The sequence below is a fragment of the Rhinoraja longicauda genome, chromosome 26, assembly GCF_053455715.1.
Source record: "Rhinoraja longicauda isolate Sanriku21f chromosome 26, sRhiLon1.1, whole genome shotgun sequence".
Taxonomy (NCBI): domain Eukaryota; kingdom Metazoa; phylum Chordata; class Chondrichthyes; order Rajiformes; family Arhynchobatidae; genus Rhinoraja; species Rhinoraja longicauda.
This window is the reverse complement of record NC_135978.1, coordinates 20153914-20177556: the sequence shown is the minus strand read 5'-3', so window position 1 is coordinate 20177556 and position 23643 is coordinate 20153914. Positions and strand designations below refer to the sequence as shown.

General features: G+C 41.0%; 2 protein-coding genes across 5 annotated transcripts in view; one reads left to right on the top strand and one right to left on the bottom strand.

The window, feature by feature from the left end:
- rabep1 (rabaptin, RAB GTPase binding effector protein 1) overlaps positions 1-12431 on the top strand; it is a 65859-nt gene extending 53428 nt beyond the window's left edge. For all 4 annotated transcript variants that reach the window (XM_078422053.1, XM_078422052.1, XM_078422051.1 and 1 more), the window contains exons 15-18: positions 3526-3581; positions 5032-5130; positions 7875-7991; positions 10140-12431. In XM_078422053.1, coding sequence (XP_078278179.1) covers positions 3526-3581; positions 5032-5130; positions 7875-7991; positions 10140-10241 — 374 coding nt within the window. In that variant the 3' untranslated portion in view covers positions 10242-12431. The remainder of the gene's footprint in view (positions 1-3525; positions 3582-5031; positions 5131-7874; positions 7992-10139) is intronic.
- Positions 12432-13765: 1334 nt separating this feature from the next.
- On the bottom strand, positions 13766-22090 carry LOC144606336 (aurora kinase C-like). The gene is made up of 8 exons (XM_078422349.1): positions 21824-22090; positions 21406-21541; positions 18912-18972; positions 17810-17998; positions 16907-17045; positions 16155-16303; positions 14692-14866; positions 13766-14265 (listed from the first exon to the last, which is right to left on the bottom strand). The coding sequence occupies exons 1-8, from the start codon at positions 21869-21871 to the stop codon at positions 14074-14076; spliced, it is 1089 nt and encodes a 362-aa protein (XP_078278475.1). The 5' UTR covers positions 21872-22090; the 3' UTR covers positions 13766-14073.
- Positions 22091-23643: the final 1553 nt, after the last annotated feature.

Below are 23643 nucleotides of genomic sequence, written 5' to 3'. Positions count from 1 at the left end.
GTGGCTTTGGAATAGGAGAGACTGGATTAACCAAATAGAAGAGAGCATGGAACCTGTACCAAATAAGCAATTCATGTTCTTCCCTCTTTCTCTCAACTTTTATTGATTCATCTTAACTGCATTATTAAACATCCTTAGCTTCAAACACACCAACCTGCATGATCCTGCAAGCCCTCCATGCTATCTCAATTAATTCATCTTTTTGGCAGGCTTGACGTTTTATGAAGCAAAAGCAAAATACATGTGCAATAAAGGCTATTGAACTATTATCAGGTGTTGAAAGATAACATTTTATTGACTATTGATGAATCTAAATTTAAAAGCCAATCTGCTTGGTGCTGTTATTTGCCTTAATCTCCTGCTAATTCTGCTGGGAAAATATTTTCTCTAAATGTAGTTTCTTTTCAGGCTATTTTTCCCACTACAATTACAAATAAGTTATTTTTACTATGGTAAAACGCAATGTAAAAATTTGATAGTCAGCCCGGGCCATTCAACAGTCAGGCCCTGCACCTATTTGAGTCATGGTTTTTAAGTTGCAGAGCTAGGCGGTGAGGTTTCCTTCTCGGTTGGCTGTGCTGCTATCAAATACCTCAATGCCTTTTACAGTTAACGTCTGGTTTTGGGGTAGATAGTGGAGAGTAGATTTACAGGATTTCTTTTTGGCTTTAATTGAGCAAAGTTAGACAAATACCCATTCATTGCCAATGATGTTAACTTGAGAACTTATTGTAAGGGTGAGTGATTGTGATTTGGTAATGCTGGGCACTCTGCCATTGACTTGTCAGGTGCAGTACATCCTGTTTGGTATAGAGCTAATCATTAAGAAACTCTTTGTTCTGATAAACTGTTTTTACATTACAAAGTCACCTGAATTTGAGTTAATTGTTGGTCAAACTACCACTCCACTGTGATAGTGACACAAAGTAACACAAGATTCAATCAAAAGATACAAAGTGCAGGAGTAACTTGGTGGGTTAGGCACCATCCTGGAGAACACGGATAGGTGATATATTAAGTTGGGACCTTCTCGGTCCCACCAAGGATGCTGCCTGATCCACTAAGTTACTCCAGAATGTAAATGGTCATTCCCTCGTTTCTTTTACCCTCTCCAGCTTCCCTTTCCCTCTTTTCACCAGCATGATTTTTGGATGTTAAGTGTACTTGCTCTGGCTTTGTTTTAAATCTTTAACACACAAGCACTCCATCTTTCCATTTATGCCTAGTAACTAACACTATTAGCGAGGAAGTCGCTGATGTAGCAGCCTCTGTTTCATATTTTGCCACTGCACACCTGGGAAGCTGCTGATGTTATGAATTTTCAGTCAATGTGGTGGAGCAAACATTTGGCTACTGTTGTATGCAATGTGCTTTCCCTTAAAATAGTCTTCCTGCAACAACTTCATGGTGCTTAAATCAATGGACTTGTCATTCTGGCATTGAATGGGTACTCTCCCCAATACAAAATTGTTATCTCATTGTTCTTATCCCCCGCTTGTCCTGTTCAGACAGAGCATGTCATGGTCACCTCTGAGGGAGGGTCTGTATGGGAGCTAGGAAAGCGAGCGAGGTCACCTGGTAAGATAACTACAAGTTCTACATTGGTCTTGTGTATACGAGAAACTAAAAGTGACACGAACAGGTGAGAGAGCGAGAGTGAAAAATGCTGAAACAAATGTGTTTCAGGTTGATTGAAATGCTGTGCTTGCAGCACTGTGATTTCATCAGCTCTGTCCCATTGTACCTTGAAATGATCAACTGGTGCAGTAGATAAAATGAACCTCAATTGGAACCTCTTGAGCAGAGAAGGATCATCTCGGAGCTGAAGTCATGTGGAATTATTGGTTTCAAATATTGGCCCTAGTGTGCAACATATTTAAGTCTCCGGATGGTCCCCCGTGGTGCTTCCCCTTCATGTATAACAAAGATGGTTTTGAGACAGCTGATGAAAAGTACAACCCCTCCTCAGTCAGGCGTACTTCTAGCTGAATCATAGATTTGTGCAGCACAGAAATAGACCCTTTTGATCCACCACGTCCATGCCGACTATGACACCTATCAATGCTAAGGCAATTATCAGCAATCATCTGACCTTGCAAATGAAGGAAGATCATTGATGAATCAGCTCAATTTGACCTATCACAGTTGCATTGAGTTGATTGAGGTCACCATTTATTTCACAGTTGTGTCTCTTCCACCTTCAGTATGTAAGCAGTGATGGGGTGTAGGTGATAAGTGACCTATTTATAGAAAAGCAGAAGGAAAACTAGGCATCCACTGTCTCCAGATCCCCAGAGGCTGAAGATGGCATAACCTGTTCTGCTACCTTTACGAAACAGCTTTATGTATTCTTAGATAATATTGTCCTCTTCCTAATGCCTCCTTGGTGATCTGTGGCAGATTTGTCACCTTGTAATTAACACTGGTTTTTATGCATGCTGACTCAGGCTGAACCATTGCATTTTTTATACTATAATTAACCTATAATTAAGCCCAATTTTCTGGCTCTGCTATTAGAATTAGGATGTTTTCTGCCATGTTGTGGTTGAGAATGGAGATTGTATTTAGGACTATCAGAATGTTTGAAATCAAGTAAACCTTGATAATGTCATGGGAAAATACGTGATAGAAGAAGGCCATTCTAATGTGCTTGCTGGCTAATAAAGAATGTTCTATTTTAATCCCACTCTCTATCTCCTAGACAAGTCCCTGCAAGTCTCAGATATTCAGTACACATCTGAGTACCCTTTGTAAGTGGCTAGGGCTTCTGCCTCTACCTCCCTTTCTGGTCAAAACTCCTGTCACCCTCATTTTCATCCCCATTTCTGAAATGTCTGCATCTGATTTTTGATTCCTCCGATAAGGAAATAAATAGACCAAATAGGAGGAATCTAAGTCCACCATAAGTATATACATCTCTAAATATTCGCAAGCCACCTCAGTTCCAGGCAAACAACACCAGTTAATCCAATCTTTTGTTTTAGCTACAATATGTTGAACATCCTTGTAAATCTCCCCTGCGTCTACATTGGTGTGTTCTTAATGGAACCAGAACTATACACCACACTTGAGCTGTAACCCAGCTAGAGTTGTATTCAGTTCCAGCATAACCTCCCCACTCTTGTAGTCTGTGCTTAAGATAATAAAGGCAAACATCCCAAATGCCTTTTTAATCCAACCATCTTTTGGGCTAGTGTTTTTCAGATGTTGCCTATTTTAGTTTTCTTTAAACTGATCTCATCATGGTTCATTGTATTCAGTGCTAGTTTCAGGTTTGGGATTGTGCTTGAGGGGCCCTATGAAGGGTAAGCTACTGAATTTGAATGGCAGTAGCTGCTCATTTTCCTTGAGATATGACAATTAAACAAAGAAATCTCAGCTACCAATTCAATTGGATCTTCCTGCATTATGTTCACACTGCTTCACATGAAATGTCAGCTGCTATTCAGCATCACAAAGTAAAATGTGGCATTCCATTGTGCAAAATCACAATAAAAGTAAAACGTTATTACTTTTCTCTTTCAGCATCTTTTTCCAGTTTGAAAACAGAATTGGAGAGAGTGAAAGTGGATGAAGACCAGGTGAGTTTTTTCAGTAATCTTGTCTGCTATGGAATTCAGATGAGGAACTGTCATGCAAAATCGTATAGAGATGGTCTTGTTTGGTTGATTAATTTAGAGATCATTGCACAACAACAGCACAGATTTGGTAGGATGACCCCCAGTCTCCCAAGAGATATATTGCAACATAGAACAATACAGCACAGGAATAGGCCCTTTGGCCCACAACGTCTGTCAAACATGATGTGGTTAATCACCTCTCAATGCACATGATCCATATCCCACCATTCCCTGCATAGCCACGTACCTATATAAAAGACTTAAGCACCAATATTGTACTTGCTACCACCACCACCACTACCGGCAGGTGTTCCAGGCACCCATCATTCTCTGTGAAAAAAAAACTTGCCCTGCACATCTCCTTTAAAGACCCTCCTCCCTCCCTCCAAACACACTGTAATAGTCTTATACATTTCCGTCCAAGGAAAAAGATTTGGACTACTATAGCTATGCCAAGTTTGTCCAACCTCTCCTTATAACTACCGCCCTCCTCTAATCCAAGCATCATTTTGCTTCTGGTAACTTCTGCTCCCTCTCAAGTCTTCCATCCATCTTGTAATGAGGCAACCAGCACTGCACACACATTCCAAACGCGGCCTAACCAACATTTTATAACTTCCTGACTTGCACTCAATGACTCAAGTCATTGACAGATTCGTGATTAGTGCGAGTGTCAGGGGTTATGGGAAGAAGCCGGGAGAATGGGGTTGAGTGGGAATGATAGATCAGCCATGCTTGAATGGCAGATTAGACTTGATGGGCCGGATGGCCTAATTCTGTTCCTGGAACCTATGAACTAAGTGGTGAAGGCAATTACTACTGGAGTTTCTGATAAGTTTTTAAGATTCTTCCTTTGTAATGTTCTCTATTGAGCCGTAAGCATAATGTCTTTCCATCATTTTTCTCTTGTGACTTTTTTGCCTGGAGGAAAGATTTTTTTCACAACTTTTGCATTATTTTTTTAAAAGCTCACTTATTGCCTGCCCATATTATACCTTTCAATGTTTTCTCCAGTCAATCCCAGCCAACTAGTAAAGCAACTGCAGTGGCTTCTCCCAACCTGTGATTTATTCCATCTTGATGCCACCTGCAAGATCCTGTCATCTTTCATCCTCAGCATCCTCTCCTCCCCCATGTCACATTCTGACATAGAAATATATCACTGTTGCCTCATTGTGGAGGTTGGATCAAAACCCTGGAACTCCCTACCAGTAATATGAATACACACATTGCAATGATTCAAGGAGGCAGCTTAGGGTGGTCCCCAATACTTCCTCTCCCACATCCCATGAGTATAAAATAAATCCTTATTTTCTCTCGCTTGTTCACAAGCTTGTTAATAATAAAATGTACAGGAGGAAATTGGCACACAATGTTCTGAGCTCCACCGTAAAAAAATATTTGTTTCCAGTTGGAAACCAGATTGCAAGAGAAGTCCAAACAACTGGAAGATCTTGAAGAAGTGAAGAACAACTTAGAAGAACAAGTGAAGAAGGAGGGGTCTGCTAAGGTGAGTTTGGAAAATCCCAAGGGAGTTTAAAGTTGGAAATTACCTACTATTGCTCTCCGTAGGATACAATTCTTCCAAAGCTGCCACATGATAGATATAGTAGGCTTTTCAAGATGGATTTATGTTTATCATTAGTCCAGATTACATTGGCCTAAATACTCCACCTGCCTACATTGTGTCATGATGTTTTAGCTGGAACTGATTATCTATTTGGTTTACCAGCCAGCTAAACCATAAATCTGGCATGTGGAAACTTCTGGACCCTTTTCTACATTTCTACTGCAATTAACACTTAAAATATGTATTAGAGACATGAGAAACTGCAGATGCTGGAATCTTGTGCAGAACACAAAGTGCTTAAGTAACTCAGTGGGTCGGGCAGCATCACTGTTGGACATGGATAGGTGATATTTTGGATCGGGACTCTGGATTGAAATACATATTGATGTTGGAATCATTTCATTTTTGTCTAAGAACACAGTTTTAATGGCAGACATTCTGTGTTCACTTCGGGGTTGTGGGGCAATTTGGAGACCATTTTTTAGAAGAGTTGATAAACTAGGACCCACCTGCCCCTCACGCTAGTAATCCGAGGCACCATTCGAAGAGAGGTTTTCGCAGTGTTCTAGCAAAATAGTTTACATCTTATATGGGAATAAAATTGAACTTCCATGTTCAGTTATATCATTTGATAACTCTTGAATTTAGTCTTCCTGTACCTGACAAAGACTGTATTCTGCATTCGACAGAGCAGGTTATTTTACAATGAAGATTTGTGTGAACTAACAGAATTGACATTACCGTTTGATCTAATCCTTAATCTCCAGTATGGGAAAAGCAGTATTTTTGTGAAATTAGGATGGCCTCTGAGTGTCAGTGAATTATTTCCTACCAGTTCCATCAGATGCTTTCAGGTTGTCCATGAACTACCATTGTTGAGCACTCTTAGCCAATGTGACCTTTAATTTCATGTTAGATACCTACTGGCCAGTGAATGATTTAACATCACCCTCAGGCACTGTCTATTACCCCTTCTCTACCAAGGTACAGTGGAAAAACTTTCTGTCGTGTCCGCTATGGTGAAGATCGTAGCATGAAAACCAAAAGTGAGAAACTGGACTGGAGAAACTCAACGGGTCAGGCGGCAGATATGGAAGGAAATGGACAGAGGATATTTTGGGTTGGGGCTCTTCCAGTACTATGCCCCAGTGTTATAATATGACAGACCCATCCCCACCAGGACTGCACCCTGCAATGTTTTCCAGTGATAGACTTGTCCCCACCAGTTTTGTACCTAATATAGTGATAGATCTATCCCCACCAACCTAGTAGCTCTGTATTATAGTGATAGACCTGCACTGCACCTCTTTGTTATACAGTAACAGACCACTCCCCACCAATACCATAACCCAGTATTAGGCAGTTACAGACCCATCTCCAGCAGTGCTGTATCTGTGATGCAGTGACAGACTTGTCCCTGTCAATGCTGTGGAACGTCAGGGATTATAGATAAAACTATGTGAATAAGGAAGGTAGAACATATTGTAGATCATGTGAGGTCATGGATGTTGGTAGATTTCAGTCTAACAGTGGGGTTTCTTTGAATGAAAGATTGAAAGCAATGAAAGATTGAAAGGTGTTGATGTACAGAGGGAGCTGAGTATCTTAGTACCCAAACTGCGTAAAGGTAACAGACATGTACTGGGAGTAATTAGGAATGCACGTTATTTATAACATGAGGATTTGTGGACAAGAAAGTCTGCAGCATACAGGTGGTCCCTGATGTGACTGCATCTAGGAAGTGGCTTCCTGTCTGTGATAGAGGGTATGCAACAGAATGATGTCTGGGATGTGCTGTTCCATAGCAGAGATTATTAGGCAATACTTGTGTTTATAGGAAGGGTACATGGGTTGATCTTACTAAAAAACAGGACATTTTTACAAGGTAGATATAGGAATAATGTTTCCTCCAATTGCGACATACAGAGTCACCAGGCACAGTCTCAAAGTAAAAGATTGGCCATCAGGTCTGAGATGAGGAGAAACTTCTTTCGTCCGTAGGCAGTGAATCTTTGGAGTTATCCTCTCGAGGGCCATGGGGACCTAGCTACTGAATATATTCAGACAGATTTATTTTTAGATATTTCCCCCAAAAATCCAATTTTTGAAATATGATTCACAGGTTAGTCACGCAACACGGAAACAGCCCCTTTGGCCCAACTTGCCCATGTGGACCAAGATGCCCCATTTATGCTAGTCCTACCTGTGATTGATTCATATCCCTTTGAAGTTTTCCTATCCATGTATTTGTCCAAATGTCTTTTAAATTTTGTTATAGTACCTGCCGCAACGTTCCATATACCTGCCACCTTCTGTGGAAAATGTTGCCCCTCAGGTTCCTATTAAATCTTTCCCTCTGAATGAGCATCAGTTCTCAGGCTGAGGGGAAAGGAATAAAGCTGCTCTGTGAAAATATTACACATGCTGGCTCAGCCACATGGTAAATAATGTTCATTATCTTGTATTATATAGGAATGGTTTCATTGCTGTTGAATTGCTGCTTCTATTTGTGTTTATTTTATGTTTATTAAATTTATTTGGCAATGAAAGAGTAACAGATACGATTCAATGTATCTCTAAGCTACAGATAACCAAAGATTACCAGCAAGTGTATCTCCAAAATACGTGGTGCAATAATTGTTGAGGTCCAAAATTAAAATACGGTTTTCTGTCTTGTGCTTCAGACCAATCTAGAACAGCTGCTGTACGAGGAGAAAAATAAAGGCCAGAGATTGCAGACTGAACTGGATGTCAGTGAGCAAGTGCAGAGAGATTTTGTTAAACTCTCCCAAACTTTGCAGGTAAGGAATCAATTTTCACAACTAAGTGCGCAGTAAGAATGAGCTAGGCTGCACTAACATTGCATGTTGTGATAAACTGGTTCTAAAGACCTTATGAGATTTCTATAGCATTTAGGTTAACATTTTTTTTAAACAATAATAACAGAACTTTATTGTCATTCGGTATAAATACCGAACGAAATTTCAGCAGTCACAAAACACAGCAAAAAAAAAGAAAACGGAGGGCGCACGACCCCAACACAAACATCCATCACAGTGACTCCAAACACCCCCTCACTGTGATGGAAGGCAACAAAACTTCCACTCTCTTCCCCCCGCACCCACGGACAGGCAGCTCGACCCCTGCCGAGGCGACCGACACGCACAGCCCTCGCAAGGGGATGGAAGGTCCCGCGGCCGAGCCGCACCGGCGATGTTAAGTCCAGCGGCCGAGCCGCACCGGGCGATGGAAGGCCCCGCGGCCGAGCCGCACTAGGCGCTGCTAAGTCCCGCGGCCGAGCCGGGCGCTGCTAAGTCCCGCGGCCGAGCCGCACCGGACACTGAAACGTCCCGCGGCGTTGTGTTTCGTTCTTTGATTTTAATATTGTCTGGATTAGGGGGTATTAGCGACAAGGAGAGGTTGGATAAACGGATTATTTTCGCTAGAACACCTGATAGGAGTATATATAATTACTCCTATCAGGTGTTCTGGAGAACGTTAGAACATTTTTCCCTGGGTGAAAATGTCAAAGACTAGAGGTCATAGTTTTAAGATGAGCGTGGGGCAGTTTATTACGGGGAGTGGGTGCCTGGGACCCACGGCTGGGAGTGATGGTGGGAGGCAGAAACCGTAGTGGCCTTTAAGAGACTTTTAGATAAGCACAAGGATGTGCAGACAACTGAAGGATATGGTTCATGTGCAGGCAAATGAGATTAGTTTACCTTTTTTGCATTATTTCTGGCACAGACATTGTGGTCTCAATGGCGTTTCCTGTAGTGTACTCTTCTATGTTCTACTGTGTTACTCAGTGTGCCACAAAACCTGTTACATTCTCCTCTCCTGCCCAATGTTCAATGTGGCAACCCATTTATGAACAAGATACTGTAATGCCAACTGATGGTTTTTTTGCTTTATTTTGTGCTTTCTGACACAGGTCTTTTCTGCAAAGTTTATGTTTGCATGTTCTTCGACTGCAAGTGCATTTGTTTGTAGGCTTTTCTCCGGGTATCTTCATGGCCTTAAATGAATATTTCAATGGTTTGTCGCTCACTATTTCCTAGGACTCTACTTAGCTCCTCTCGTGCCTTTACTTTGAATGCACGCTGCTGCTTTTCTCCAAGGAACCACTTGATCCTTCTCTCCAACTGAACAGTTCAAAGATAAAAATGGTGTTTGGCTGTTACTGTTGGCTCAGCTTGTCCCACTAGCATGGGCGGAGATATACCTATAATTTCTTGTCAGTATCTCAGATCATTCATTATTTAGCAACCCTCGCTGGAAGTGCTGATTCTCAATTGAATAATCTGTTCTCATGAAGCGTAGTCATTTGGTGAGATACCATTCTATTTAATCCAGCAAAATCTCATACATTCAACAAAAGGTTTTTACAGACCTGGGAGAGGGATAATATTGGTCTATTATTGTCAAATCTACCAAGATACAGTGAAGAACTTTGTTTTGTGTACTATCCAGGCAGATCATACTGTACATCAGGTAGTGTAAAAGAGAAAATAAACAGTGAAAAACATAATGTTACAGCTACAGAGTACAGGTTAGAAAAGTGTGAGTGCAGCAATGAGGTAGATTGTAAGATGTCACAAATCCTCAGCATAGGAGAGTTCCATTCAAGAGGCAGGATATAGATCATAACCATGCTTGTGAAATACTAGATACACAAATATACATCCTGGATTGAGCAGTTTCTCTCTCTGCCACTACCATGAGTACTAATGGTCTTGTGATTTTACAAACTTGAAGCTGATGTCCCCCCCCCCCCCCCCCCCCCACAGATGCTAACTGGCGAGTTGAACAATTGTGTTGGAGTTTGATTGATGTCAGTAATCTGAGTCCTCTCATTGAAAGGTATCTATTGTAAAACATGGCGTGTTTGTAATGTGTAAATCATCAAAAGTAATAACTGCAATGAATCCTGTGATTTCCCCCAAAAGGTGCAGTTGGAGCGGATTCGTCAGGCAGAGACCCTGGAGAATATTCGTGCGATCTTGAATGACACAAAACTGACAGATATTAACCAACTTCCAGAGACATGACATTAAACCCTGGCGATTTCAAGGCTGCAACAGTTTTTACTAGACCAGACATTTGTCTTTGTAGAAACATTTTAATTCTTATTTAACTCTGAGGGAACAGAGTTCATGGATTAATAGTGTGCAGTAACTGAGGTGTAAATGTTTCTAGATTGACTTTGACTGCAGTTAGAGCTTCCCAACTCAAGTGAAATTCAAAAGGGGAACACTATTGAAATTTTAAATTTAAGATATAATGAGATCTCCTTGTGTGTATGCTGTGCTTAAACTTTGAAAAAAAAATCATTGATACAAGAATTCCCAGTCGGTGGAGTTGACACATCTAACCTCTTGCTCTGCTTTTAAAACCATTGTCTAATCCATTTGTACATGCACACTAAAACAGCATCATCTAGCTCACTCTTTCATTCTCAGAATTGTAAACATATGTTTAATTGGTCTGTTTTTTTAATGGTACTGATGCCAGAATCTGGGAAATTTATGATCCTACTAATCCTTGCCACCATTATACAGCTTCTGTTAAATCATTATTTATTGTACTTGCATTCCCTGCAAGTTTTGCATTGCTCTTATGAGCCGTGAAGTGCATATAGAGTTACTCACTGCACCACGTTTAATTGAAAGGGACATTTGAACAAAATCTATGTAACTAATGTTCATTAACTAAAAAAAACAAGAAACAGTTGATCCACCTTTAAACTGAAGATAAAAGTTGATCCATTTTAAAGCTAATTACAGTGGTCAGGTTTCCAAATAATGCATTTTGAACTGAACATTTTTAAAATTCATTATCACCAATTAAAACCAAAATTAGCATTGAAATCAGTTGGCTATGTTCTTCATATTGTTGGTGTCTAAACGTATGAAGCTGTTTCCGAATGGGATGACTGATAATAAAATCTCTCATGCCTTTTCTTAACTGCCTTTTGAAGAATGGAGAGATGAAGAGATGTGGAGTATTCAGTTGAGAAAAGTTGGACTGCCCTGAAGATTATATAAAGTCATTGTTCTCACACAATTCAATTTTCCAAGCACATTTTTTTTATCATTTGAACTTTACCCCAAATTCCTACAAGGATTCCTACACTTGGCCACTGGTTGCCTTGGTCTGTGGATTAGTTTGTTCCCCGAACATTCAGTTTAAACTCAGCACAATGAGAAGGGTTACTGAACTATTTCCTTTAGCACAGTGCAGCATTTGGAGACTTAGTGGCTTTTTGCCACTCGCAGGAAAAAGCTGTTTAAAACATGGTGTAGAGGTTGCTGTGTTTGGCTGAGACATTCTAGAATTGCAATCTGTTGAAGACCCTGGCAGCGAATAGCATTGTGCACGCAGCAGTGTATGCCAGCAGGCATTGCAGAGAGGTAAGATTGCACATAATTCCATTTAAATCATGTTGAGAGGTTTGGATTAAGGGAACAATAGATCAGCCTATAAAATGGTTTGCAATTTCAAACATTTTGAAAACTCTTTATTTCTACCAAAATATTTGTAGATGAACATTATTTAAGAAAATAATTATGCATTGTTTTAACATGTATCCATGAACTTTTCATTTAAGCCTCTTAAAACAGCAAATTTACCATAACTTTAGATTCCTTACTCCGTGTCCCTCAGCACTTGCTTTAAATAGAAAACTAGTACAGTATTATAAAATTGGATGCCTCAGGCACTCCCATTTAAACCCCGATCTAAATATGGTATGTATGACCTGACTGGCCAATTGAACCAGAAGATATTGTCTGCAGTTTTAAAATTATATGTATATATAGTTCCTCTTATCAGAATTGACTTTAAAGCATTGATCAGTCGTGGCTGATTAAGCAACATTAAATATTGGCAGTTATAAGAATAGTACAGTGCAAAAGTGCAGAGGGAAAAGGGTGATATGTTTCCATATTCCTTTGTCCATTGTTGGGACTATCATGTGCCGTTTCCCCAGATGATAGCATGTCTGTATTTATTTAGTCCAGTGGTGTAACCACATTTTAACTGCCTACGCCTCCTAATACAAAGCTTCTCAGACACTTTGATACAAGAGCCACGTCTTACTGACACAAGTCATCGGTGTCTTGTTCAAGTGTGGATGTACAATTCTGCTGTTTACAGACTTAAAATGTAACCAATTTAACTATACTGAAGGTGTCTTTATGAAGAAAGTGTTTAAATAAAATAAAAGCTGCTGGAGTAAACATGTAATATTAGTCTGATACATAAAACAGTTTAACTTCAGATCTTTCTTTGACATACTTGCACATGAACTTCTGCCACCTCACAAGCATTAGGGGTTTGGTTATGAAGAAATGTCCTGATCTGAAACATCTGTTTGTTTCCTTCCATGGATTCTGCTTGGCCTACTAGGTTTCGACAGCATTTTTTTTTGGAAGATCCGTAGTTTCAGCTGAGTGCTATGATCTAGGTTAGAGGTATCACAAAATGCTGGAGTAACTCGGGTCAGGCAGCATCTCAGGAGAGAAGGAATGGATGACGTTTTGGGTTGAGACCCAATGTCAGGGGAGGGGATGGGACAAAGAAAGGATGTAGTTTGAGACAGGAAGAGAACTGGGAATGGGGAGGGGAAAGAGAGGGACAGAGAAATCAATGTTCATACCACTGGGGTGTAAGCTGCCCAAGCGAAATATGCGATGCTGTTCCTCCAATTTGTGGTTGGCCTCACTATGACAATGGAGGAGGCCCATGACAGAAAGGTCAGACTGGGAGGGGAAGTTGAAGTGCTGAGCCACCGGTATCACAAATTGCTGGAGTAACTCAGGAGAGAAGGAATGGATGAGGTTTCGGGTCGAGGCCCTTCTTCAGACTGTATCACAAAATGCTGGGGTAACTCAGCGGGTCAGGCAGCAACATAATGTCATGTTTACATTACATATTCACTAACAAATCTAAATAGCAGTGTATACAGTTTACACTGACTGAAAAATGAAGGAAGAGCATATCACAGATAATGAGTTATCATTGGATTCTTGGTGCTTCTTTCCTTGTGCAAGTTGCAAGTTAAATTCTGCTTTTTAAATTTGGGTTTTCACAAATATTGGAGGGGAAAAAACAATGTCATTTGGCAATAAATTAAATGTCTTCGTGGCTGAAATAAATAGACATTAAATCACAGAATACACTCCAGCCAAGGCTACAAAGTGTTCAAGGTTCCAACCAGCTGGAGCCACAGCTAACAGCCACAGAAGATTTTGTAGTTATGCTTTGATACTTGACGTGCAAATGTTAACAGGCCAATTTTCACATGTATTTAAACTGACTGAAAACAAATGTCACGAGGAATAATTAAAAGACCTTGTCTGCTATTTCACAAGCCACACAGGTCAATATTTCAGAATCCAACTCTTAAAATAAGGCTTCTGGGATGAATAGGCTCTGTTGTAGGGGATAGATGCAGAATCAATTTCCTTAGGCCATTAAAGTGTAAATACTCAAATTCTTCAAAAAGATTAAACTGTTTTAGAATTCAACACATTTATTTGCAAATCGACAATGAACTTTAAAATAAGGCATCATTTTCATTGCTTTGTCTATAAACAGTCAACTCCAGGTAGTTCTGAATTACTGTTTATGGTTTATGATGCAGGGATGTAGTTTCAACAAAATGCAGATGCAGGTCACTTTGTAATACTAAAGCAAGTGAAAAACTGGACAGAAATTAAAAACTGGGTAGAAAATATGATTTACAACATTACATATTTGCTGACAAATCTAAATAGCAGTGTATACAGTTCACACTGACTGAAACATGCAGGAAGACCAGTTCAGATGGAAGAGCATATCATTTACACAGTTCATGTTCAATATACAAGTCAGTTATCCTCAGGACTGTTGTAGTTGGCAATTCTCACTGGTTGTACATTCTGGTGGAAGGAGTCTGCGGGCATTAGATTTCACCCATGGATGTTCCAACACACCCTTTAGGGGAAGTCTCAGTATTGGATTATGGCGAAGTAATTGGCTGATTAGACTCTTTGCACCTTCTGACATGCCGGGTTGAAACTGGACCTCAACCTATAAATTGCAATATTGGACATCTTCAGTTATCATGCATGAATAATTATAGACTGCAGATGCTGGAAATTTGGGTACAAAAACAATGCTAGAAGCATTCAGCAAGTCATGTAACATTTCTGGAAAGACAAACAACTTTACAAATTGAAGACCAGAATAATTTAAATGCTGCCTGGCCTGCAATGTTTCTCCAGCATTTGGTGTTTATATTTATGATATTAGAACACATTCATTATATGTTGAAAGACCAACCTGGCCTGATTAATAACATACAAGTGTTGACTATCCCATTACAATTTCAATCTCAATGGGTCCAGGACAAATTGCCAGTGCTCCAGACATATTCCCAACAGAGGCATGCCTGTAAGCAGCCTGCAAGGCATAGATGACTGACTTTTCTCAACAATTTTATGTATAACGTCTCACCTTACAGATCTTTCTATACGTTTCCTGATGAGATGCAGATTCAAATGGAGGATGACCTACAAGGAACTCGTAGCACAGAATGCCCAGAGACCACAAGTCCACTCGCTCATCATGCATCCGTCCTTCAACCATCTCTGGAGGCAGGTAATCCAAAGTCCCACAGAACGTCTTTCTTCTGCAAGGATTTAATTTGCCGTATCATGTTATCAATATACTAAAACTCTCATTTGTTATCTTGTTTGTGACTGAACTTCAGCCAAAACGGTACACGATAGCATGACAATTTAAGGCCCACTTTACTCACCATTGTCACTTTAGTGATAATGCAAGTAGTTTTTATTGAAATCGGTCTTATATTTTTAAAGTTATTCACATTTTTAAGTTTAAAAGGAGGGGAGGGAGAGAGGGGAGGAGGACAGGGTGCTGCACCAATGCAGGAGAGGTTTGGGCCCAACGGGTCCACTTGGTCTAGTAGTAAACTAAAAGCCCAACACAGCATTGTGACCATTTCTCCTCCATAAGGTAAGGGAGGTACAGTATGACTGACCTGCCCCACACCCACCATTTCACAAGTGGAAGAACAGGCTTTGGAAAAAAAGATAGCAAGGGATCGAGGAAAGCTTGAGAGGGATAGGAAATAACAGGAGACCTAAATGTTGATTGCAAAGCAGAAGGCCACAGAATGAGTGGAAAAAGTTCTGGAAGGAATTAAACAGAAGGATGAAGGTTACTCTTTGGGAAAGAAGCTACTAGAGCCCAAAGCACTGGGATAATAGATGTGGAGAATCCAATTGTAGTAATGTTCTGGGTAGGCTATACTTTGTAAAGATAAGGCACTGATTTGTGAGGAACTGTTAAGCAACACAAGTTCAGAGCAACTTCAGATCAAGGCAAAGAGAAAAGATACAGAATGATGTTGCTGCAAGGATTGCAGTTGACAAATCAGTGAAGTGTTACAAGTTCAGCACAGTGCCAAACAAGGATTCGAGTCCATGCCACCAAGGGAAAATCTCCCAAGAAAAATAAACTTTCCATTTTACCAGGATGGAACCAAAGGTAAGTAAAACTCTGGAATGAGAACAGGAAAGCTAATAAATCAGGAGCTAGTTGCCAATAATAGCAATCGGTGGAGATGGTCACAAGTTAGCATTTGGAAACTTAGGTTTTCCCCATAATAAATCCCCTAATTTCTTCTCAATTGACAATTCAGTATTCCGAGTGAGAGATCTGCTCACTAGGAGATGGTAAATTCACCAGATGAGGGGCTCAGGCTCCAAACTAATATGTGGAATTTTACATTTCCAGTGGCCATTTTAAAGGACTTTTCTGACATTACATCCCCAGTTAATGTCCTTTTAGAGGTAAAAACATAAAGGTTTTTTACTCAATAAAGCCAAATATGGAAATAATTTTGGATTTATCATACTTTACAAAAAAAAAAGCAAATGAGACTTGCCACAAACCTTGATGAAGGGGCATGGACAGACCAACCAAAGTCAGCTATTTTCAGCTCCCCACGAAGACCCAGAAGCAGATTCTCTGGTTTGATGTCTCTATGAATGACCTTCTTTAAATGACAATATTGCAATGCATCTGCCAGCTCTAAAATGTACTGGAATAAAAGAAGCAATGAGCATCACTTCATTCGCTGCCCTCTAAAGGTAATTTGTGCAAAGCAACTTTTTGAAAATGATAAACACGTTAACACCACACAGACCAGGATAGGCATCACTCAAATATTCAGTCATCACATGGGAAATAATGCAAGTTTAGTGATTGAAGGAATGGATTCTGTACAAATATCAGAAGCAACGTGCAAAGTGCCTGAGGGTGTTCATTGTGGCCATGGAGAATGCATGTGTCGAGACAAACTAGTTCCTTACTCCAAGTCTCTTCCAAATGTCGCAAACATAACTGATTCATCTGCTAATTAAAACGTCTGCACATTCAATTGAACTTAATTATCAAGTTTAAATTCCAGCATTCCCATGTTCTACTATGTGAATTTGTATTTTACCCAAATATTAATGTAAAAAACTGAATTATTGGAATGATACTACAAATAAGAAACTCGAATTTATTCAAAGAATTAACTGGATGAATTTCAGTTAATTCAGCAGGTCAAACTGGTTAGCTCCACTACCATTTCCCAAATACAACATCCAATGATGGTTAGTTAGTTTGCATAAATGAATGTTTATTGATTCCCACTTACCGTAGCACTCCTCGGTTCAGTGAAGCAGCCACGTTTTTGCAGCTCTTTGTACAACTCTCCTCCAGGAGCATACTCTAACATTAGGTATATTCTTTTCCGATCATAGAAATAGTTGTACAGCCGTAGGACATTTGGATGCCTGAAATTAAGGAAAAGCACATTAGAGGTTGCTATTTAAAAACCACCAATCAACACTGGCCTGTTTCACGAGAAATTCACTTGCCAGTTCACCATGGATCAAATACAAATCCCCACTGTAAAGCAATTTAAAAAAAAGACAAAGTGCTGGAGTAACTCAGTGAATCAGGCCGCATTTCTGGAGACCAAGGATAGCTGATGTTTTGGGTCAGGACGGTTCTTCAGATGCAGGTAATAATTTTGGCTCAATTAACTTTGCCAGTTTTACAGGTTTTATCTTCAATGGCAATGAAAAATCCAGTGTACAGAAAGCCAAACTCAAAAACTGGCAATTTATTTCCGTTTTTTGTACTACTGCAATTCAAAAACACAAATAATCAGGTTTCCAGACATAGCTAGAACAAGGTATCTCAAACTCATCAATGATGTCAAGACAATTTAAACTTCATTTGCAAATGCTTTCAAAAGTACATTTTGGAAATAACGTCAAAATCCTTAAATTTTAGGTTCAAGCAAGCAAATAGATTTGTGCTGTCTGGAAGAGGATGGAATTAGCAGATTTAAAATAATAATTATTATGAGGCGTGGAATAGAACTGAGTGGGTAAATGGAGTTAATAATAGTTCACAATTAATTACATGGCAAAATACAGCAGAGAGGCTGAACGCCAACTGCTAACCTAATATTTCCAAATCGCACTTGAGAAATCCGGGTGTAAGGAAATCATAAAGATGAGAAGGGTTTAAAAAAAAAAAGACAATTTACTTGAGGTGAGATTGAATTTCAATTTCTCTTCGGAGTTGATGTTCAACATTGTCGTTCTCGAGCTGGGACTTGAAAAGCACTTTCAGTGCCACAATAAACTTTGATTCCCGTTCACGAGCCAAGTACACATTCCCAAATTTTCCTTTCCCGAGAGGGCATCCGATGTCAAAGTTGTCAATACACCAATTTCTGAAAGTTAAAATATTTCTTGTAAATTCAAAATAAAAACTTACTGAGACTCAGATTATAAGAAAATACAATAAAAGGAGGAGGAGATAAAAATAAATAAGTGGCATTTACTTTAAATACATTGCCTGATTGGGAATCTCAGAATATGGGGACTTTTCGTCCATTTCAATCTTTACGCAGTTGGATACCAGTACATTGGAGAAGTGCTGAAATGGCAGCATATTCAGCATTACTCTGGAACTATAGGTAATGCCTGTACCTTCTAAGCCTTTACATTACAGTTGAAGCCAGAGTGAGAATTCTGATCAAGTGTAACTTCACAATACAAGCAAGTATGAATACATTCCAGAAACAATTTATTTGGATGCAAAAGGAATAAGCATGGTCCAAAAATACATAAAAGGAATATCCTTTTCCTCTAACATTTTCTGCCAAACAGAGGAGATAGATCAGTTAAAGATGACCCCAACTTTAACTGACCACCTTAATTTAGCTTAGATGAAAACTAGTCAGGAATTACACTGCAGCATTACTATTGAAATCGCTTCTATGAAACGGGTTGTGATGGTTGGTGGCAATAGGTATGTGCTGGAAAAGCAAGAATGACAGATCACCTGTGGTTTTGAGGAAGAAAAATTATGCAAAGCTTGGTAGGTACATTGAAGACAATAGGAAATGTATTCCAACTTGCAAGATCTCTGGTAGACACAAAATGCTGGAGTAACTCAGCCACACAAGCAGCATCTGTGGAGAGAAGGAATGGGTGACGTTTGGGGTCAAGACCCTTCTTCAGATTGCAAGACCTCACGTCCTTAGGATAAACTAATTTACATAGCACCAATTCAACTGCTTTTAGAAATGCAGATCCAGCAGAGAGATCACACCCTAATACAAGATTAACTGAAATACTTACTTAGCAACCTGCTGCCGGGTTTCCGATGCTGTTGCTACGTTCTGATCTCCAGATCCCAAAGCTACAGAAAAATTGAAATGACATGCATCAGATGATTTTGTACTTGTATTCTATAAATAGTATTCCAGGTTGAGAAGTATTTTTTTTGTACAGTGTAATACGACACTGGAACATCCCATTCACTCCAGCTCATCCATGTGAACCAATGTAAACCCACTTGCCCACATTTGGTCCATATTTCTCTAAACCTTTCCTATCCTTGTGCCTTTCCAAATGTATTTTAAATATTGTTATTGTACCTGCTCCAACTATTTCCTCTGGTAGCTTGTCCATCTGCTCACCACCCTCTATCTGAAAAATCCACCCCTCAGATTCCAATTAAATCTTTCTCCTCTCGTTTGAAACCTATACCCTCTAATTCTTGACTCCCTAACCCAGGGAGAAAGACTGGGTGCATTCATCCTCTCAGTGCCCCTCATAATTTTATAAACCTCGAAGATCAGCCCTCAGCATCCTACATTCCAAGATATCGATAAGGGCAGGATATGGGCATGAACGAATGGTATGATGAACAGAGTATGCAAGACCACGGCAGCATAGATATACAGGATGCTGATGCGCCACATTTGAAGTATTGAGCTCAGTTTTGGTCACCCCGCTATAGGAAGGATGTCTTTAAGATGGAAAGAGTGTAAGAAGACGAGGATGTTGCCGGCCAGGACCCAAGGGACTGAGCAATAAGGGGAGATTGTGCAAGCTAGGAGTTTGTTTCTTGGAGCACAGGAGGCTAAGGGGTGGTCTTATGGAGGTGTACAAAATCATGAGGAATTAATAGTGAATGCACAGAATCATTTATCCAGGGTAGGGGAATCACAGTGCATGTTTAAGGTGTGCGGGGAACAATTTAATAGAAACCCAAGGAGCACAATTTTTAATTGGGTGGGGGGGGGGGGGGGACATGAAATAAGCTGCCAGTGGAGGCATTGAGGCAAGTACAATAACAACATTTAAAAGACACTTGGACTTGGATAGGAAAGGTTTTGAGGGATGTGGCCAAATGCAGGCGAATGGGACTAGCTTGGATGGGACATCTTGGCATGGATGAGTTGGGCTGAAGGGCCTTCTTCCTTGCTGTATGACTTTATGCTGGCCTTCATCGGCCAAGACATAGAATACAAGAACATGAAGATCATGGTATGACTTTATAAAACTTGGCTTAGGCCATAATTGGAGTATTGTGTGAAATTCTGCTCTCAATATTATGGGAAGAACATGATGGAACTGAAGAGATATGCCAGGATGTGGACTGGGTTGAAATGTTTCAGTAATGAGATCCCGAATTTATCAGCTTTAATTCACAATTCAGCTTTGTTCGGAATAATTATACACAAAAATCAATTGACACCAGAACCAGGAATATAAAAACACTGCACTAGTTGGAAGCAACAATTCACTAATCTGGATGATGTGGTTCTGGCATTGACCGTAGTTAAGAGTGACCACGCTATTTTAGAAATAACGGGGGAAAAAAGTAACTAAGAGAGTTATTAGTCCAACATCAGTGGTAAGGAAACCAATGAAAATTATAATGAAAGAAGAAAGAAGAGAACCAGGAAGAGAAAAATAGAATGAACAGCACCCTTCTGCATTAATGAAATCATGAGACTAATTTTTCAAGGTAGTTTGAAAATACAACAGGTAGAATAGATAGTGGATGTTATCGAGTTATAGTTCCAGATGGCTTTTGATAAAAATCCACACAGGTTGCTAAACAACTTTAAAGCACACGGAAGCGGGTCATGATACAGTGTGGAAACAGGTCTTTCAGCCCAACATGTCCCAGCTACCTAGATCCACCTGCCTGCGTATGGTCCATATCCCTCCAAACCTGTCCTGTCCATATACCCACCTAACTGTTCAATGTTGGGATAGTCCCAGCCACAATTACTTCCTCTGGCAGCTTGTTCCATACACCCACCACCCTTTGTGTAAAAAAGTTACCCCTTAGATTCCTATTAAATATTTCCCCCTTCACCTTAAACCTATGTCTGGTTCTCGATTCACCTACTCTGGGCAAGAGTGTGCGTCTACCCAATCTATTCCTCTCATAATTGTATACACCTCTATAAGATCACCTCTCATCCTCCTGCGCTCGAAAGAATAGAGTCCCAGCCTACTCAACCTCTCCCAGTAGCTTAGACCCTCTAATCCTGGCAACATCCTCGTAAATCTTCTCTGTACCCATTCCAGCTTGACATCTTTCCTATAAGAGATAATATTATTGGCTAATATCGTATTCATGCAAACCAAGGACCACGGGATTGTTGAGGAATAAATAGGCATGGAAACAAGGCTGAAAAATTGAGCCATGGTAGAACATCTGCCATGATCTTGATGAATGGCAGAGTAGCCACAAAGGGCCCATGCCATGGCTTCGAAGATCATCAGAACTCCCACACACTTAAGCATTCTCTCCCATGTTGGCACTGCATACCTGTTGCCGGTGGTATGACAGTAGAAGCTTTGGACATATTTCTCAAAGGCAATATGGAAGACGATGCAGAAATGCCCGATCCGATCAACTGTTTCTTCAAATGTTTCGGACTACCCAACATGATCGGAGTCAGCGTCTGTGGAAGGGAGAGAGCTTAGTGAAGTAGCTCCGAAGAACACCGATCCCAATGTCCACATATCACCCCACCTCCCACTGTCCTCCAGCCCCTTAATCTGTCCCCCCATCATTTCCCCTTGCTCCCACTCGTCCCCTTCCCCTCATCACTCTCCCTCTGTCCCCCCCCACCCCCCCCCCCCCCCCCCCCCACCATTCCCCACCCCCCCCCCCCCTCGCCGGTGCTCTAGCCAGGTTTCCCCTGCGCCCCACCCCATTTCTCTCCCGGCGCCCACTCCCTCACCTTAGTGAGACCCGGTCTCTGTGGGTCGTAATTCTCCTTGGAGGTCATTCCGAGACGAAGCGCCAAACTCCGGGCCTTAGCTCGGCTGCTCCCCGCTGCCGCAGGTGGCTCACCTCGCCGCCCGGTATTGATCGACACCCCGATGTATATATAATCGCTAACTCCCCCTCCCTCCCTGTCTCTACCTATTATCTCCTTCACTGTGTCTCTCGCGCCTTTTTGCTGTCTCTCTCTCCCCTCTGTCTCTCTCTTCCACCGCTCGAGCTCCGACCGTTGCCCCGCTTCAGTTCAAACCCGGACAGCCATCTCCTGATTGGCTCTCTGCAAAATCTACCAGCCGCCGCCATTGGCCAATTATAACGGCACATCCCATTGGACGCCCCGACCGTGTTGGCGATTGGTTGATGTGCGTGTGCGAGCAAGCCACCAATCAGCTGGCGCGCCTCGGGCTCCCGCGTCTCCATTCACCGGGACAGATCACAAGCTCCACTGCATTTGTTTCCACATTTCGTTTCCACAATTCATCAAGATCATGGCACATATTCTACCATGGCTCGAAATTTTCAGCCCTGTTTCCATCACTATTTATTACCTCGACAATCAAGTGGTCCTTGTTTTGAATGAACAGGCCAATTATATAATTTGGCCAATAATATTACAGTAATAATATTGTTGGCTGGTGGCGTCAGAGATGCTTTCTCCCACATTACAAGACATCTGAACATTGACTTCTCTAACTTTAGATAGCTCCTCTGTCTCTCTTCCCCTCCCCCTTCCCAGTTCTCCCACTGTCTTCCTGTCTCCAGCTACATCCTTTCTTTGTCCCGCCCCCCCCTGACATCAGTCTGAAGAAGGGTCTTGACCCGAATGCTGTCTGACCCGCAGAGTTACTCCAGCATCTTGTGATACCTTCGATTTGTACCAGCATCTGCAGTTATTTTCCTGGACATCTGTAGTACTTGTACTTCTAGGTCCTTTATTTCTACAATACTCCCAAGGGCCCTACCATTCATTGAGAATGTCCTCCCCTGGTTTGACTTCCCAACCTCACATTTGAATCAAACTGCATTTGCTGTTCCTCTGCACACTTACCCAGCTGATCAATATCCTGTTATTATTCTTGACTATTTACTGTCTATAATATCACTTATTTTAGCATCATCTGCAAATTTCCTAACCAGGCCTTGTACATTCTCGTCCAAATCATTAATACAACTGACAAACAACAATGGGGCCCAACACCAACCACTGAAGTACACCACTAGTCATGGACCAAGTCACAAGTTGATCTTTAACTGGGGAATGATGTAGGCTAGCAAGCAAAGAATTGATTGGAATTTTCAGTAGGACATCCAGCAATTTTGGATGCACCTCAAGCTCATGGATCTTCGAACGCGAGAGACTCGTCTTGCTGATATCATGCCTAAGAGGGATATGGATTCAGCTGTTAGCTCCACATTAACACCATTCTACACACACTAGGGACAATTTACACTTTAAGCAAGCCAATTAACCTACAAACCTGCACATCTTTGGAGTGTGGAAGGAAACTGAAGATCTGAGAAAATCCATGCAGGTCACGGGGAGAACGTATAAACTCCGTACAGACATCACCCGTAGTCAGGATTGAACCCGGATCTCCGGCGCTGCAAGCGCTGAAAGGCAGTAACTCTCCCGCAGCACCACCATGCCGCCTAACTGCTGACAAATCCGTCTGAAGAAAGGTCGTAACACGAAACATTGATTGTTCATTTCCCTCCATGGATGCTGCCTGGCCTGCTGAGTTCTTCCAGCAGTTTTTGCGCCTTAAATTCCCGATT

Excerpts from the sequence above, each read along its gene's own strand:
- LOC144606336 (XM_078422349.1), bottom strand. The coding sequence starts at position 21,871 with ATGACCTCCAAGGAGAATTACGACCCACAGAGACCGGGTCTCACTAAG. Across the intron at positions 17,046-17,809 it reads GAAATTCAATCTCACCTCAA|GCATCCAAATGTCCTACGGC; the intron begins GTAAATTGTCTT and ends CCTTAATTTCAG. Across the intron at positions 14,266-14,691 it reads CGTATAGAAAGATCTGTAAG|GTTGAGGTCCAGTTTCAACC; the intron begins GTGAGACGTTAT and ends TGCAATTTATAG.